Source organism: Schistocerca nitens, chromosome 6, assembly GCF_023898315.1.
Source record: "Schistocerca nitens isolate TAMUIC-IGC-003100 chromosome 6, iqSchNite1.1, whole genome shotgun sequence".
Taxonomy (NCBI): Eukaryota; Metazoa; Arthropoda; class Insecta; order Orthoptera; family Acrididae; genus Schistocerca; species Schistocerca nitens.
The window spans coordinates 37212771-37231343 of record NC_064619.1 but is presented as its reverse complement, the minus strand read 5'-3'; the positions used below and the strand labels follow the sequence as shown (position 1 = coordinate 37231343).

The 18573-nt window shown below is 41.4% G+C and overlaps 1 protein-coding gene across 3 annotated transcripts in view; it reads right to left on the bottom strand.

The window, feature by feature from the left end:
* The window catches only part of LOC126262486 (voltage-dependent calcium channel subunit alpha-2/delta-3), an 823568-nt gene that overhangs the window by 503708 nt on the left and 301287 nt on the right, over window positions 1-18573 (bottom strand). For all 3 annotated transcript variants that reach the window (XM_049959148.1, XM_049959149.1, XM_049959150.1), the window contains exon 6: window positions 5219-5490. In XM_049959148.1, coding sequence (XP_049815105.1) covers window positions 5219-5490 — 272 coding nt within the window. The remainder of the gene's footprint in view (window positions 1-5218; window positions 5491-18573) is intronic.

Genomic DNA, 18573 nt, shown 5'->3' with positions numbered 1-18573 from the left:
CTAAATGGCTTGTCATCAAAGAGTTGATTTTTACATGAGAGTCAAATGCTCTGTGATTTTAGAAATTCATCATACATTCTTGCACATAGTTCAACTTGCGTAAAAGGAAATTTACTTTGAAAGTAACGCTTTTCAAACCACCACTCTCAATATTTTCCCACGACCTGTTGGAAATAGATTCCCTTCAGCAGCTGCTAGAGAGCGCCAGGTAACAGGTTCCACTGTGCTCGGGCAGCCATGACAACGTAGGGAGCCCGTATGTTTGTATGTGTAAAACATTTAATGATCTTACATTATGTCATAAAAGAAACAAGACATCAGAGGATACTCCAAGAGCATTGGAATTTCGTGTACCATATTAAAATGAGCACATTTAAAGCGCATACTTAAAGTGCACATTCATATGTCCAGATTCCCAATGAAGTAGGCCTCAACATGATAAGCTTTTCAGTGTGGTTTCTGGGATGTAAATTATCTCGGAGTACCAGTACTGTATTATCTCATGTTTGGTTCTTTACTGTGCCATATGTGCTAGAAGATGGAAATGTGCACTTGAAATGCAGAAAACAGTTGAAACTAGCCAATAGTGTGGAATTAAGCACTTCATTTCAAATACACTGACTGCCTCAGTGGAAAACATTAATAAAAGCCAAATTTCTTTAGCAAACTGACAAAAATAGCTTCATTGTTCTGCAAGGCGATTAATGCCTGACTGTCAGAAAAGTGGATATAAAATAAAATCTGAAACTAACAACATATTTTAGCCTTCCGTAACTATGTGAATGTATTTTAATTCACTTGATCGCCCCCAGCCACAGAAATCCGTTTTGTTTTCATTGGACGTGAGAGCAGTAAATGAAGAGGAAACAGCAAAATCACTAAATGTAAGCAGGGATCATGTGGAGACTATCCACTCCCCCACTATAACTGAGACTGCTCTGCGCATCGGCCCCAGATCGACGATATTTCCAAACCGGGGCAATACTAGATAGCGCCCCCTACCTCAAGCATTTGAGATTGGATGCCAAAAATTTTTTAAAAATCGAATTTTCAAACATACGTTCATTCTGTAGTGCACATCTTTCTGGAGAGTCTGATACATAACACATGTGTGTTCAAGGAAATTTAAGACGTTATTCGGTCTTAAGTGTACCAAAGTGCAGTGCCAAGCGTCTTCACATAGCATTCTTATATCGCGCATCACTATACTCATATATCACTCTGTGGAATTCAAACATGTATATTTTGTAATGGATGCCATCAAACTATATTCAGGGCAGTGGGAATTAAAACATCCTGTGGTGACTCTCCTGCTCCCAATCTGCCAGTGTGACATAAAATTAAATATGGGATAATAAAACCAGTAAAGAAAAGAGACAAGCAAGACAGTATACATTTCTTCCACCCTTAGCTCCTAGTGTTTTTCTCTCTCTTATCTTGCTACATCTTTACATGGCGTGCTTTCCTTTCTGTGAAAGAATCTATTATGTCATCAAAGTTCATCAAACGTTTTGTTACATGAAAAATATAGTCTAATACTGAAAAACCTGTTAATACAAATAAAACCCAAGATAGGTGTGGTTTCTCGGTCTGATTACGTCAATTTCATAACTGTCTGCTAGATAAAACACAATAGGCCATTCTAATATTGCAGCAATTGTAACTCACACCAAATAAACGAGACTGTTTTGGCGCAAATGGTCATTTTTATAACAGGGCAGAATATAATTCACTAAGTACCAATATCGAATGCCTAATAGGCCTACTACAAGCAAAAAGTTTTAAGTTAGAAAATAGTTTCACTTTTCACTCATACGCTCCAGTTTCTCAAGCATGAGATCGAAAAGTACTTGTATAAAATTTTTATATAAATTTGGAATCACCATATTCTTTTATAATTTGTGTGATGTCCCCGTTTCTTCCCCCCTCCCTCACTCTAACAATCAATCTTGTCATCAGTAGTTCTGTAACTAGCCAGAATAACCGGTTTAGTTATCTCGTGATTATTCTCCGGTTAGGCATTGTTACATGTTTGTACAATGTGTTTTCCATGATACTTCCAGAACAGAAGTTAGCCAGAGACTGTACAACTGGCTCTTACTAGTCCAGTTATCTGGCCATAAAATTTTCTATGAAAATTTTATTTTATTGGACACACTGAGGAGTAATATGTAATCCTTCTTTCCTGTTATTAATTCCTGTTAGTCATTTACTTACACTCTGGTAGTCTGAATCTATGGATTTCACTAGTAATTATAACAACATTTACAAACCCAATCAACCACATAATCAGACAGAGATTGGCATTCATCTATATGGCTTTACTCCATTCAGCTCATTTAACCCCGACCCCTTCTATTTGCAGGAATTTTTTTTCTTTCTAGATGCGAAGACGATTCCCCTGACAGATACATCACATACTATACACACACATTCAAAAATCAACTTATGATTCACTCAGGAATCAACTTAGAATGTGTTCAAAAACCAACAGGGATGTGTTTCAAAGTCATATAAATAATCAAAAGACCAAAGTGCGCTGGATCCTAGGTGCTTTGTGAAACAAGGTTTTTTCCTCAAGAATATGAATTTGTCCCCCCCCCCCCCCACCCCCACCCCAAACTGCCACCCGGGTCAGATACCTCGGTTTGGCCCCACCCCCTCCCCCCGCCTCCCAGATCCGGGTCAGCTGCGCATGCTGGAATCTGGCAGCTGGGTGCACCAGTAAAATTTTTCCCAGTAGCACCTAGGTGCTTGCTGTGACTGCATACACAGACAGCCAACAGCCACATTTCTGTAGGCAGAAGCGGGAGAAGGTACTACTTATACGCAACTCAACTGAGCATGCGCATGAGCCTGCTCATAACTGCTAAAATGAATCTAATGTGAACAGCTGTGACGTTATGCTCATCGGAGGCAATTTGTTGCTATGAAGCATTGCATAATCTTCCTAAAGCCTTTTTCACATTTTGCTGTTGGCAGATGCTTGTATGAGCACTGTGTTTTGTTGTTGCATATGGTGCATTTCCTTTGCAATTTAAGTTTTATTTTAATTTTTTTCTCTTGTTCACATTTTATTGCTGCAGTATTATCCTGCAGTAGCGGGATACAGTCATATCCTTTGTTGAAGTATCGGTTCTTACCAGTTAAAACTACAAAAATTTAACTGAAAACTAAAACAATGAAAAATTCCTGGGTTTTTCCTGGTTTTTCTCCCAGATGAAAAAATTTCCAGGTTTTTCCTGTATCTCATAGGTCGTATACAGCCTGTTCATACCAGGCCTGTCACATTCACGTATTACATAAAATGACATTAAATGTATGATAATATCCGGAATAATTCTATACGCAGGTGACTCAACAGCAGTAGTTTGTTGTACAAACTATGAAACAGATTCTTTGAGAACTTAAAACCTGGATATATAACGAAACTGAACCTTTCGAAAACAGAAATTGTACATTGCAAGACCACACCAACAGCTGAATGTATCACATTTAAGTTATGAAGGCCAATAATTGATCACAGATGACTGTTACATTTCTTGGAATTACTATAAACAAAAACTTGTCACGGGCTGATTATGTGGACTGCTTAGTGAAGCGATTATATGGCTCTCTTTGTGCAATGAGAATTCTAAACAATGTAACTGACATGGCTTTTAAGAAAATTATTTATCATGCATATTTTATATGCCTTGTTAGATTAGGCATCTGCCTCTATAGCTGAGTTGTCAGCATACACGGCTGCCAAGTGCAGGACTCAGATTCAATTCCTGGTACTGCCAAAGGTTTTTTTTCTTAGTGGGAGGACTAGCATGTGGTGCACAGCAACTCATGATGTCAATTGAGAAGCTACTTAAATGAGAAGCAGCGGCCTCAAGGTCTGGAAATTCGGAAAAATGACTGGGAGACTGGTGTGCCGATTACACACCCCTTGATACTGCACATGCAGTGCTTTTATTTCACTTTTATTTCAAAGAGGCATTGTTCAAAACTCTTGCCTTTCTTGTGTTTTTACATTTGAAAAACTCCTCTTTGAATTAATAAACTCAAATTTTCAGAGTATATTCTTTTACTTATGCCTATGAAACAAGGCACACATCACACTAAATGCTGCCTTGTTACAGACTTAGCTTGTTTGAAAATATCCTTTATTACATGGCTTTGAAACGTGTGTGTGTGTGTGTGTGTGTGTGTGTGTGTGTGTGTGTGTGTGTGTGTTTGTGTGCGTACTTTTAATAGACATATGTGTTATTTTTATGAGGCACAAACCATCTTTTCTATGCCTTCCTCACTGAAAGGCACTACCATTACAGCCATTTTTTATTGTTCTCGGAGGTGAAACTGTTAATGAAGTATGATACTAAAACACTGAGAAAACTTGGGAGCACAATAAAAATAAGGTGTGGAGTGCACTGTGTTGCTTCATGACAATGCACACCCTCATCATGCTCGCATTACTCAAAACCCTATTCAACAATTTGGTTGGGAGCAATTTGATCACCCACCATACAGCACCAGTCTCATATATTCTGACTACCAGTTGTTCTTGAAACTGGAGCATGATTTTGGAGGATGGCATTTTCACAGTGATGACAACACAAAAGAGGTGTAGAGCAGTGGATGTCAACCCAAAAAGTGTACAGCAGTGACTGTCTTCACTGGTGGCACATTTCTATAAAGAGGGCATAGAAAAGTTGGTTTCCTGCTATGACAAATGTCTGAACAAGGGTGGCAACTAGATAGAAAAATAATTTAAGAAATAGATTTTGATATCAAAGAAACATTTTTATGAGGGTCTTTTTTTCCAAAATAGTACTTACTTTCCGAACAAGCCTCATACATATACCTATATTTACTTGCATGCCTGAATGACAGGCACTGTGAACAATCCATAGTTGTATGGAATAACTGGAAAATAATTCACTGGGTATGAATTCCTTGATATAAGCTGTATTAGGTATAGATGTACTGCCCAATAGTGACATATGAAAATTTTGCTGGGCCAGGACTCTAACACAGATTTCCTGCCCATTGAGAGCAGCTGCCTTAACCATTTTGGCTACTGGGTGGCAGGAAAATGAGTTTTGATAACAAAAAAAAATGTTTAAGTGACCATTTTCTAGTAACTAGTAATTTAAGTTTAATTCCTGAGCAGTTACTCCGAATGTACAAAAGATCAAAAAGAAAGTAGACATAATTCAATCAAAATACCTACCTGGACCAAGTGATTTGAATAGCATGGAACCACTTCAGTGATATGTTCTGAGAAGTTGAATACATTAACATAGTCATTAATGCCTAAGGTGTCCAGGATGTCTGTGACAACCTGCCGAGCAATCTCACGCCGAACGCCTGTCATTGAGCCTGAGCTGTCGACCAGAATGACAATGTCTTTTGGACTTGCAGCAGCTTCTATGTACCATTGCCTTGTACGGCAGTCATAAAGATCTACTTCCAATTCGGCAGGCTTTGGTGTCCATTTCACAGCTGAAACATAAATGTGTACTCAAAGCCCTTAAATTTTGCATAACTCCGTCTTAAATTTACAAAATAAGATTTGTTCTGTCATGGAACAAGACTATTAGAACAGATCAAGTGGGGTCAATAATCACTACTACATATCACATGAATCAGTAACACATTGCACGTAAAAGTTTAAGGTGCAACTTTAGTTTGTAGTGATTCCCTGGAAATACAGACATTTACTGGAAAAACACTTGCTAGAAGAAATGTGTTGTTATTTTTAAGCCATTGGACCAACATGCATCCCCATGTAACACTGAGTAACTCCATCTTTAATGCTTTATTAATAAGCACTGAAATACTTCTAAAAAAAAAAAAAAGCCTAGTTCTTTTGTCAGGTTGTCTACAAAATTTGCTCACTTTTTCAAATCATGCATAATCCATACAAATTATCACAGTAACAATATTATGAGAAGGAAAGCTGCTACTAACCATATAGCTGAAATGCTGAGTCGCTTCTATGTACTCAGAATCTCTGCTATTTGGTGAGTAGCAACTTTCCTTCTCATAATATTGTTACATTCCATCCTGCATTTTCCATTCTTTAATTATCACAGTAAAACAATTACCGAAAAATATGTCCTGCTCTTTCATAATTTCCATTCTTTCATGATATTTCAATATATTTACTCATTTATCATCTACTCAAAACAGTTGACAAATTATGTAATATTGACGTCGCATCATCTAGACATGAGAACAATACAGTCAATTTAATACAAAAGACATTCACACTTGTACACATTCTCACCAAAACTGTATTCACAGGTATTTGACAATGGTAATAAATGCCAAAACAGTATGATGTTAATAAAGATTAATTATTATAAGCAGCTATTCTGGTGTATCTTTCTAATAACAATGTCATTATGTAACATATATTATGCTGCTGGTTCTGAAGAAGAAGAAAAAAGAAAATTATCCAACAAAATTATTACTGTTTCCAGATTCTAAACATCTGCCTTAAAAGTCATTTTAATAATTCATCTATTTACTGCACACATATTTATTTGAGATGTTGTTAGATAAAACCCATTCATTTTTAACCATTAATTACATATGAAATTTGGAAAGAGAATTAAAGTTCAGAAAAAAGAAATAAAACCTTTACAGTTTGCATTACACATTGTAACACTGCGAGAGAAAGCACATGATCTGGGAGATCCGTTAAATGGACTTGATAGGGTCTTCAAAAAGAGACTATAAGATGAACATAAATAAAAATAAAACAATGGTAATAAAGTGTTGTTGCATTAAATCAGGAGGAATCAGATACAAAAATGAGATAATGAAAGTAGACCTAGTAGGTGAGTTTTGTTATTTGGGTAACAAAATAACTGATGGGGACAGAAGTAAAGGGGATACAAAGTGTAGGCTGACACCTGCAAGAAAAGCTTCTCTGAAAGAGAAATATGTTAGCACTGAATATAAAATACCAGGTGTTCAAGCTAAACATATAATAATATAAAATTTAATAACTTAAAAAGTGACCGAGATATTTATTGAAGGTACAAGCTAAACACATAATAATATAAAATTTAATAGCTTAAAAAGTGACCGAGATATTTATTGAAGGTACATTTCTACAAGTAACTCACAATGTTTTTTTTTTGTTTTTTTGTTTTTTTTTTTTTTACACACACCTAATACATCTTGATACTCACTATTATTGGTGCGACAAACATCTTATCTGTATTCCACTTCTCTCCAAGTAACATTTCCAATAACTGCACGGATGCAATGTTATAGATCTGGTAGATCATTAACTGGTGTCTGGTACACCCGATTCTTGATAAACCCGTACAGAGAAAAATAAAGAGGAATAATGTCTGGTGTTCTAAGGGGCCAAGCAATCAATGACTGCCTCACCCACTCCAGTGATCTGGGAACTCATGACTCAAGAAATCCCTCACAATGTTCGCAAAATGGCGCACCATCTTGTTTAAACATCACATCACAAGGAAGTTCTGGCACAGAAAACCACTCCAACATGCCTTCTTGAGAGAAAGCACATAGAGCACCTTCTGCTATAGAAACCACATAGCGATTACTGTGTGCATCTATGTGAACACAGCAGTTACATGTACACCCCTGGAAATGGAAAAAAGAACACATTGACACCGGTGTGTCAGACCCACCATACTTGCTCCGGACACTGCGAGAGGGCTGTACAAGCAATGATCACACGCACGGCACAACGGACACACCATGAACCGCGGTGTTGGCCGTCGAATGGCGCTAGCTGCGCAGCATTTGTGCACCGCCGCCGTCAGTGTCAGCCAGTTTGCCGTGGCATACGGAGCTCCATCGCAGTCTTTAACACTGGTAGCATGCCGCGACAGCGTGGACATGAACCGTATGTGCAGTTGACGGACTTTGAGCGAGGGCGTATAGTGGGCATGCGGGAGGCCGGGTGGATGTACCGCCGAATTGCTCAACACGTGGGGCGTGAGGTCTCCACAGTACATCGATGTTGTCGCCAGTGGTCGGCGGAAGGTGCACGTGCCCGTCGACCTGGGACCGGACCGCAGCGACGCACGGATGCACGCCAAGACCATAGGATACTACGCAGTGCCGTAGGGGACCGCACCGCCACTTCCCAGCAAATTAGGGACACTGTTGCTCCTGGGGTATCGGCGAGGACCATTCGCAACCGTCTCCATGAAGCTGGGCTACGGTCCCGCACACCGTTAGGCCGTCTTCCGCTCACGCCCCAACATCGTGCAGCCCACCTCCAGTGGTGTCGCGACAGGCGTGAATGGAGGGACGAATGGAGACGTGTCGTCTTCAGCGATGAGAGTCGCTTCTGCCTTGGTGCCAATGATGGTCGTATGCGTGTTTGGCGCCGTGCAGGTGAGCGCCACAATCAGGACTGCATACGACCGAGGCACACAGGGTCAACACCCGGCATCATGGTGTGGGGAGCGATCTCCTACACTGGCCGTACACCACTGGTGATCGTCGAGGGGACACTGAATAGTGCACGGTACATCCAAACCGTCATCGAACCCATCGTTCTACCATTCCTAGACCGGCAAGGGAACTTGCTGTTCCAACAGGACAATGCACGTCCGCATGTATCCCGTGCCACCCAATGTGCTCTAGAAGGTGTAAGTCAACTACCCTGGCCAGCAAGATCTCCGGATCTGTCCCCCATTGAGCATGTTTGGGACTGGATGAAGCGTCGTCTCACGTGGTCTGCACGTCCAGCACGAACGCTGGTCCAACTGAGGCGCCAGGTGGAAATGGCATGGCAAGCCGTTCCACAGGACTACGTCCAGCATCTCTACGATCGTCTCCATGGGAGAATAGCAGCCTGCATTGCTGCGAAAGGTGGATATACACTGTACTAGTGCCGACATTGTGCATGCTCTGTTGCCTGTGTCTATGTGCCTGTGTTCTGTCAGTGTGATCATGTGATGTATCTGACCCCAGGAATGTGTCAATAAAGTTTCCCCTTCCTGGGACAATCAATTCACGGTGTTCTTATTTCAATTTCCAGGAGTGTATATGAATGTGGCACCAGCTGTCATGAGCAAACACAGGAATCATTTTGAGTTACCATACTTGTACAAGCAAACTACTGATAAATATCTCAATTGCTTCTCAAGTTATTAAATTTCATAATTGTATGTTTTTAATCCAGAGACCCTTTATTAAAACATTTTAAAGTCATTTCTGAAAGTATTTGTCTGGAGTGCAGCCTTATACAGAAGTGGAAGTTGTACATAAAAAATTTATTTAGGAAGAGACCATAAGCTTTATAAATGTGGTTCTATAGAACAATGTTGGACTCTGGTTGGGTAGGTAATGTGACTAATGAAGATGTACCACATTGAACTGGGGAGAAAAAGAGCTTTATGACAAAAAAGGATAGGTTAACAGGAAGAAATCACGGACTATTTAATTTGGTAATCGGTAAGGGAATGAAGTTTAGGTAAGCAGGAGGGGGGGGGGGGGGAGTGGGGAGGGGGGGGGGGAGCAAGGCTGAAATTGAATTGAGAGACCAAGGTTTGAATACAGTAACCAGCTTCAAATAGATGTGGGTTACGGTTGCATATGAGAAGATTCTTCTTAATTACAGTGAAAAATATGTCATGTCTTTATAAGCCAACAAAGTGAAATGTGTGTTTCAAGAGATAGAGACACAGTTCTGAACTAAATGTTGCTAAATTCAGCCCTGTGCCCGATTGTCAATAAAATTAACATAACTACAACTGAGTGCATGAAATATTGTAAAAAAGAAGGAAGCTGGATTGGGGTATAGTCCTGTTAACAACACAACCTCAAACAGAACAGGAATGAGAAAGGAAAGAGACTGTCTTTTTTCTAAGGAGGCAAGCCAGCTTTCTCACTGAAATTGAGATTTACAAGTTTGTGCACTGTTCTCCTTAGGTGCTTTCAGTTTGGACTGCACCCAAACTGTGAACAGGGCACCTTTAGATTATTTCACAGAATTCTGACAAAATAAAACAGCCTTGCATAAATTTAAAAGTACTTAAAAACTGTGCCAAACATCATTAAGGAAATTGCTGGATTTCAAATCTGTCTGTTATGCAAACAACTGATTTTTATATAAACCCAAACATGTTTCAACATCACTGTGTCACTGTCAGTAAATGTTCTTTATTTGGTTCTGTAAAATATTAAATGTGTTTTAAACAATGGAAGCTCCTGGTTGGAATGTTAACAGTATTAGGAAATGGACAGATTGCTGTTCACTTTAAAGATGACCCACTGAGTTGCAGATGGGCAGAACAAAAAGACTGTTACATATTATAACTGTAAGCCAAAGCTTTGTACAGCAAAGAAAACACATACGCACCTTCACACAAGTAAGCACACCTCACACACACGACTGCTACCACCAGCACCTCTGACTGGAAATGCTGGTGGTAGTGGTCATGTGTGTATGAGGTGTGCGTGATTGTATGAATGTGTGCAGGTTTTCTTTGCTGAACGCGTCTTTTGTCGAAAGCTATAATGTGTAATAGTCTTTTCATTCTGCCTGTCTGCAACTCAAGGGGTCATTTTATGGTGAGTAGCAATCTACTCTTTTCCTAATTTTTGTTAAATGTGTTTTAAGTAATAATTATTATAAGGAAAATAGGCCTAAAACAGTTTTGTCTGTTTTCCCCCCTACGTTTCTTGAGTTATGTAGGATATTCTGTATGTTACTAGATGTTGATAGTTGTCATCTACAAATTAAAAGATGTTACTGTGAGTGACTGGTGAGTTACAAATAATGCTATAAAAATTATTTTGTTGTGCAAAAATATTTAGTGATTATATTTTGTGAGTACTTGCAGTTAGTTCTGAAATATCAGTTCTTGTTTACATTCTTGTCTGTTGTAGAAATGCACACATTATTAAACACGTTTTTGTGGAATTTCATTTGCAAGTAACAGTTTCTCACTGTACAAAACATAATACTTATGTTGCTTCTGGATCTCATGATACAAAGAGTAAACAAAAGATGGTTTCACTATATACAGAAAACCCACAACCACAAAAACTATCATTCAGAATCAAGCAAGTTGCAGATACATGCTCCACAGAGTAAACATAACATCCATAAACAAACAGCACCACACGCAGAAGAAAAAAATTCTTTGTTCTGGTGAACAACAATGCAAGAAGGGGCATTATAGGAAATGTTATGGAAATGAAGGGAGCAGAAAAGTACTTGACTAAAGGGACAAAATTAAGTCATCATTTGTGACTGTGATGACAATAAATGCAAGGCACAGAGAGATCGTGGATGCCCTTATATAACAAACAGAAATGTCCCTTTCCTGGAAAATTGCTGCCTGGTAGTGTGAGTAGAACAACGGAATAACTGCCATTTATAATGAAAAAATGTTTTCCATAAGTACGATAAATTTTTATGTGTTAAAGATCTGCAGAGTTATAGCACAGTAACATAACTTTTACTTGGAATTTGAATGTGTGGGAGTGTCGATCTCAATGCAGTCTCCAGATACCCTCCGTCACAAGAAAAGAACAATCTTCGGAAGATAGAGAGAGAGAGAGAGAGAGAGAGAGAGAGAGAGAGAGAGAGAGAGTGGGGGGGGGGGGGGGATTAGTGTGAACTGCATCTTAGTCTGAGGCAGTTGCATGTATTTATAGTGGCTATTAAAGTTTACATAGATGTATCCGCTGTCTTCATTATTTATGGCAGTTGTACATACCATCCCATAGCTATTATCTACCTACACTGGTCACTCTGTATCAGTCATGAAACATGTAATTCTTCGAGATTTTGCCATCCATTTTTTGTCACAACAATGTGGCTGCCACACAACATTCCCATCAGCACATTGCTCCAGGATTGCAGTTACGGAAGGATTCCAGTACAGGATGTGAAGAGTTCTCAGGTGGCACAAAAGATGTTGAAAACTGAGTGCACCAACGAATCAAGACTCTCCCCTACTGACATCGTCAAACCTACAGTATATCAACAATGCCTACCACTTACGAATTCATCCTCGCACCTTTAGTAGAATTCTACTATCAATAGTGTTAGAAGTGTACAATGACCCCAGACTGAATGATTGTTATGTTTACAATGAAATGAACACCCTTAGCTGCTTCCAGGCGTTGACGTACGTCAACGGGGACAGATGAAAATGTGTGCCCCGACCGGGACTCGAACCCGGGATCTCCTGTTTACATGGTAGACGCTCTATCCATCTGAGCCACTGAGGACACAGAGGATAGCGCGACTGCAGAGATTTATCTCTGGCACACCTCCCACGAAACCCACATTCTCAAAGTACTGTCCCGCACTACATTCATAGTGCCCCTGCCCATTATACTCATTACTTGCGGCGCGTTACCGATTCCCGTAAGAGTTCGGGCACTGTTTGGGCATTCACACAGAAGAAGAAGATGGTCAAGTGGCCGGTGAGCAGACACAAGCAGACATATTTAAAGACAAAGAGTTTGTCTTTAAATATGTCTGCTTGTGTCTGTATATGTGTGGATGGATATGTGTGTGTGTGTGTGCGCGCGAGTTATACCCGTCCTTTTTTCCCCCTAAGGTAAGTCTTTCCGCTCCCGGGATTGGAATGACTCCTTACCCTCTCCCTTAAAATCCACATCCTTTCGTCTTTCTCTCTCCTTCCATCTTTCCTGATGAGGCAACAGTTTGTTGCGAAAGCTTGAATTTTGTGTGTATGTTTGTGTTTGTTTGTGTGTCTATCGACGTGCGGGGGCGGTTACAAGGGTAGGAGCCAGAGGGTAGGGAAGGTGGTTTGGGGATTTCATAGGGATGAACTAAGAGGTTACGAAGGTTAGGTGGACGGCGGAAAGACACTCTTGGTGGAGTGGGGAGGATTTCATGAAGGATGGATCTCATTTCAGGGCAGGATTTGAGGAAGTCTTATCCCTGCTGGAGAGCCACATTCAGAATCTGATTCAGTCCCGGAAAGTATCCTGTCACAAGTGGGGCACTTTTGTGGTTCTTCTGTGGGAGGTTCTGGGATACAACTTCCTCAAATCCTGCCCTGATTATATATATATATATATATATATATATATATATATATATATATATATATATATATATATATAAACAAAGATGATGTGACTTACCAAATGAAAGTGCTGGCAGGTCGACAGACACACAAATGAACACAAACATACACACAAAATTCAAGCTTTCGCAACAAACTGTTGCCTCATCAGGAAAGAGGGAAGGAGAGGGAAAGACGAAAGGATGTGGGTTTTAGGGGAGAGGGTAAGGAGTCATTCCAATCCCGGGAGCGGAAAGACTTACCTTAGGGGGAAAAAAGGACGGGTATACACTCACACTCACACGCACACACACACACACACACACACACACACCCATCCACATATATAAAAGGACGGGTATACACTCGCACACACACACACACACACACACACACACACATATCCATCCACACATATACAGACACAAGCATATGTCTGCTTGTGTCTGTATGTGTGTGGATGGATATGTGTGTGTGTGCGCGCGCGAGTGTATACCCGTCCATTTTTCCCCTTAAGGTAAGTCTTTCCGCTCCCGGGATTGGAATGACTCCTTACCCTCTCCCTTAAAACACAAATCCTTTCGTCTTTCCCTCTCCTTCCCTCTTTCCTGACGAGGCAACCGTTGGTTGCGAAAGCTAGAATTTTGTGTGTTTGTTTGTGTGTCTATCGACGTGCCAGCGCTTTCGTTTGGTAAGTCACATCATCTTTGTTTTTAGATATATTTTTTCCCATGTGGAATGTTTAAGATGGTATCTCTCCTTTCGGACATGGTAGAACGCAGGGTTTGCAATTAGTCAATTACTTGTGAGCAACCAAATAAGGCATTTTTTCCTTTTCCCGCATCTCTTGGAAAGCCCGTTCATTGAGATACATGGGTCAATCTTGAGAGGAGGCAGCATGGTCACCATTGCAGTTGATACAGTAGGGCGGAAGGCAGACAATTGCACCCGTGAGCATCCCTACCACAGATTACACATTTGACCGGATGTCGACGGGAAATTTGAGTGTGGTTGAAATGATGACACTGGCATCAGCGCAACGAGTTCAGAATGTACAGTCGAACTGTGATAACTTCATAAGCTGCTTTGATCTTGGATGGAAGCACCATTCTATCAAAAGTGAGAAAAAGAGCGCGTGCAGGCACTAAGGATGCATCACCCCATGGACTGCAATGCACCCTGTACAGAGAGTTACATTTGGAGTTCTGCCTCAGTCAGACCATCGAGCAGCCTAGTGTAAATAACATCAGAGAAACAATTCAGAGTTCTATGGGCCTCGATATGGATAGGCACAGAGAAGTGAAGTGGCACGCAGTTATTGTGCTTGAGAATCAGAAGTAGTCTCCAGAAGCAAAGTGCCACTGTGTAAACAAGACCAGGATTTCACAGGCCCAGTAATTGCATCAACACCTTTCTGAATAAGAAAAAGATGTACCTTAGCAAAGTACTGACAGTCTTCAGTACATGAAACCACAAGAAACCGTGGTGCAGCTGTGAGGGTCTTCGAATCAGGAGCTTCATTCCATTTACATTTGGTAGATGTTGACTGCAAACATGAAGATTGGCTCATTGCGAGAAAATCCCCCATGATATCCAGCATCTCCAATGGTGTGCTCCTTCCAACTGGAGGCCATCCCTCAGACAGGGGCTCACCCGCCTTACGTGATTATTCTCACCTCACGTCACACGTCCTGAACACCTGACAGAGGGACCAATCAACAATTTGGGAAGGTAGCAGCTGAGGCAATCACCCCTCCCTGGGCCTGGCCTGTGCCCGGGGGTGCGTGTGAACCCTACCTGTCGACCCGGAGCTGGGAATTGAATGCTACCCAATCATCTGTCACACGTCAGACGTGTGGGCCATCCTTCAGGAGCACACAAGGAGGAAGAAGAAAAAGAGGAACCTCAAACACCTAAGTGAGGAAGGACAGCAGAAGGTGAATGAAGAAAGATAAAAGGAATGTAAACAGTGGTGACATTGTTATGATGACAGCTACAGAAAATGTGGAACATTCGCAAAAACACCCCAGACATGTTTCCAAAGGAGGGGAAAAGGAATAGCAAGAGGATAGACATGCAGCATACACAGGTCGGGGCCCCGTGGTAGCCAAGCACGAACCCGGCGGCAAAGAGCACTGAGCCCTCTGGGAGAACAATCCCATAGTGTTTGTAGGAACATTTTTGTGTTATCTGTGCCCACCAAATCATGTGTGCAATATGAACATTCACATACCATCCAGCAACAACAGTCCATGTATCACAATCAGCAGCCATGTTGCTTCACACTATGACCCTGCTTTTAGATTTGAAGGATAGTGCCTTCATGGGCGATGTTCCCATTCGAAACCTAGTGCAATGTACATGTGACACAAATCATGTGTGTCTCACATCTTCCACATCGTAAAATGTGAATGTCCAGTCATTTACTGTTTCGGCTCAACAAACCAGGTTCCATGCACAACTGGCAACTACTTTGTCTGCAGTGATAGACAATGCTGTAAACTCTGTCTTTGCTTCATGTCCAAAGTGAGTCCTCACCTCAAACTGTCACCAACCCCACCTTGTGGTTCGCAATGACTGACAATATTCTTATGGCAAGAGGAATCCTCAATGAAGACACTAGTTACGTCGGTTTACTCTGGCATCTAGCAGGTCAAGCAGCAGTCATCAGTGACATCATAATGCCACCACCTAAAATTAACAATTATGACACAGCAAAGTTCACAATCCTACAATGCCTCTCACATAATCCTCAACAACAAGTACGGTGGGCTATGTACAATCAACAGCTACACAGAAACACTTCATCACACCTCTAGGAATATCTCCGTCAACCATGCCCTCATGCTTGACATGGTACTATGATACTATGGATTGTTAAAGCACCAACTGAACTACAACTAGTGATGATTACGCATGAGTCTGAAACTCTCAACAAACGACTCATGCTAACCAACCATATGTTTTCCATCATCCGTCACCATCGATTAATAAAAAACCAGGGTTTGAGTCCCAGTCAGAGCACACATTTTCAGCTGCCCCATCGATGTATAGCAACAACACCTGTCGATAGCTGAGGGTTTCATTTAATTATCATTTATTCTAGAGAAGCTGCACAGTCATCAGTGGTATCTGCTCTTTTGAGAACAGTTACTATATTCAAATATACAACTTTTTCTGCCTGATGCCTTTCTACTAACAAGTCTATGACAGAAACAATCCATCAGTGCATCCCTATGATTCAAAGAATCCTCTCCACTCAGCCAGCAGACACTGACTGCTTTACAGAAGCACGAATACTTCACAATGAAAACTGTGACCACCACAACTGACCGCATCAATGTGTTGTAAGCCAAACTTACAAAAGCGCGCGCACACACACACACACACACACACACACACACACACACACACACACACACACACACACACACAAGCTAGCTTCACAATGGCCAGCTGCTACAAATGAGATGCTACCCTGCACCATGTACTGCTCTCTTAACTATGACCTCGACTTCATAGTCATTCAGCCGCCACATGCACTAACACCAGACATCAACAATCACTTCAAACCAGCCATTGTAGATGAGATGCCCCCTCCTCCTAGTAGCCTGTGCACCAGCCCCGGCCACCGCCTGCACTTGGGCTTATGCATGTGCAGTACTCGATTGTACAATGCATAGGATTGTGACAACAGATGGCCCTCCTGTCAGACATAAACTTTGTTGCCTGTGTCCTGCAGATTTCATCAGCTAAAAAGGCCATTCACAAACTTTTACAAGCAGGTATTATTCACCCATCCAACAGTCCCTGGCTGTCACAAACTAAACTTGTTTCCAAGAAAGTTGGTACAACAAGAATTGGAGGCAACTACAGAGTTATTAACTCTAGAACAATCCATGGTAGTTACCATGTCCCAAATCTCCAAGACCTTAGGCATGCATTCACAGGTGCAACAATCTTTAGCACCATCAACTGCAGGCACACATATCTACGATTCTGGTGCACCCTGACATTATACAAAAGGCTGGTAGCATAGCACCATTTGGACTTTATGAACACCACTGCATGCCTTATGGTTTAAAGAATGCTGTACAAATGATGGCAGTGGTCCACTGATGCCCTCCTCTGCAGCTTCATACTTTGTTATATGTGTCTTGATGCTATTTTGATTTTCTTGTGTTCCTCAGAGGAACAGACTTCACCTAGAACAAGTTCTAGCCTTGCTTCAGTGGGGTAGTATTACCAGCAATGATGCCAAGTCCAGCTAAGTCTGTTAGAAGGAACATTTCGTGGTCACACACTTAATACATCCAGCATTAAGCCAACCACCGAATGATCTTCCTGGAACTTAGCATGACTTACATCATTTCCTCGGGATTCTCAATTTTTATCACAAATGTCTCCCACATGCTACTGAGCTTCAGTCCCCCTTACAGATGCCTTATCAGGCAAGGACAAACAGGATAAGAGGAAAATCAACTGGACAGCAGAGATGTCCGAGGCATTCTGTAAAGGAAAGAACAGCTTGGTGCAAGCCATGACTCTCTCTCTTCCCAACCTGTAAGCACACCTCATACTCACCACTGATGCTAATAACTCTGTGGTAGGTGCGGTACTTCAGCACATTGTTGACAGAGTACCTCAACTGTCACAGTCTAAATGGTCGGTCTTCAATTGTAAGCTTTTTGCAATGTACACAGATGTCAAAAATTTTTAAGAAAACATCTAAGAATGTTAGGTGACTATATACACTGACCACAAGCCACTGGTTGATGCCTCAACAAATCCATCCCAAGATACCAGCCCTCAAAGGTAAACACACTTAAGACCTCATTGCGCAGTATGCTACTGACATCCATCATATTCACAACATAGGTAACATCATCACCAATTATCTGTCCCAATTCTGTGTGATATTCCTGTAGAACCATTATGAACTGACAGCAGCTGAGCAAGCAAAAGACTCCATCACCATGTATCTTCTCAATGGAACAGTTACAAACCTGCAGACTGAATGTTACACTCAGCACTCCACTAATAAGATACTGCTCTGTTTCTCAAGACAGACCACGGCCCACAGTTCCACTCACCGTGCACCGAGACAAGTCTGACGGACTACACAACCTTAGTTGGCCAGGCATCAAAGTGCTGGTATGATTAGTGACAGATAGGTTTATGTGGGTTGACACCAAGTGCGACTGCTTTCACTGGACACAGAGTTGCCTTGCATGCCAATGTTCAAAAATGAACTGCCATACCCAACCACAATTTGGATGGTTCCCGACTTTCAATCATCAGTAGAATGTCTCATTTTGCTGAAATAATTCCCTGACATAATATCACCACTGAAACGGTTGCATGTGCCTTCATGGAAACCTGGATCACTCATTTTGGTGCTCCTGAGTTGGTCACCACTGATAAGGCTCTGTGCCAGCTCTGCATGATTATCAGCACGTGAACAGCAGTGTATCACCTGCAGACCAATGGCCTTGTAGAAAGGTGGCACAGGACCAAGAAGGCGGCCCTA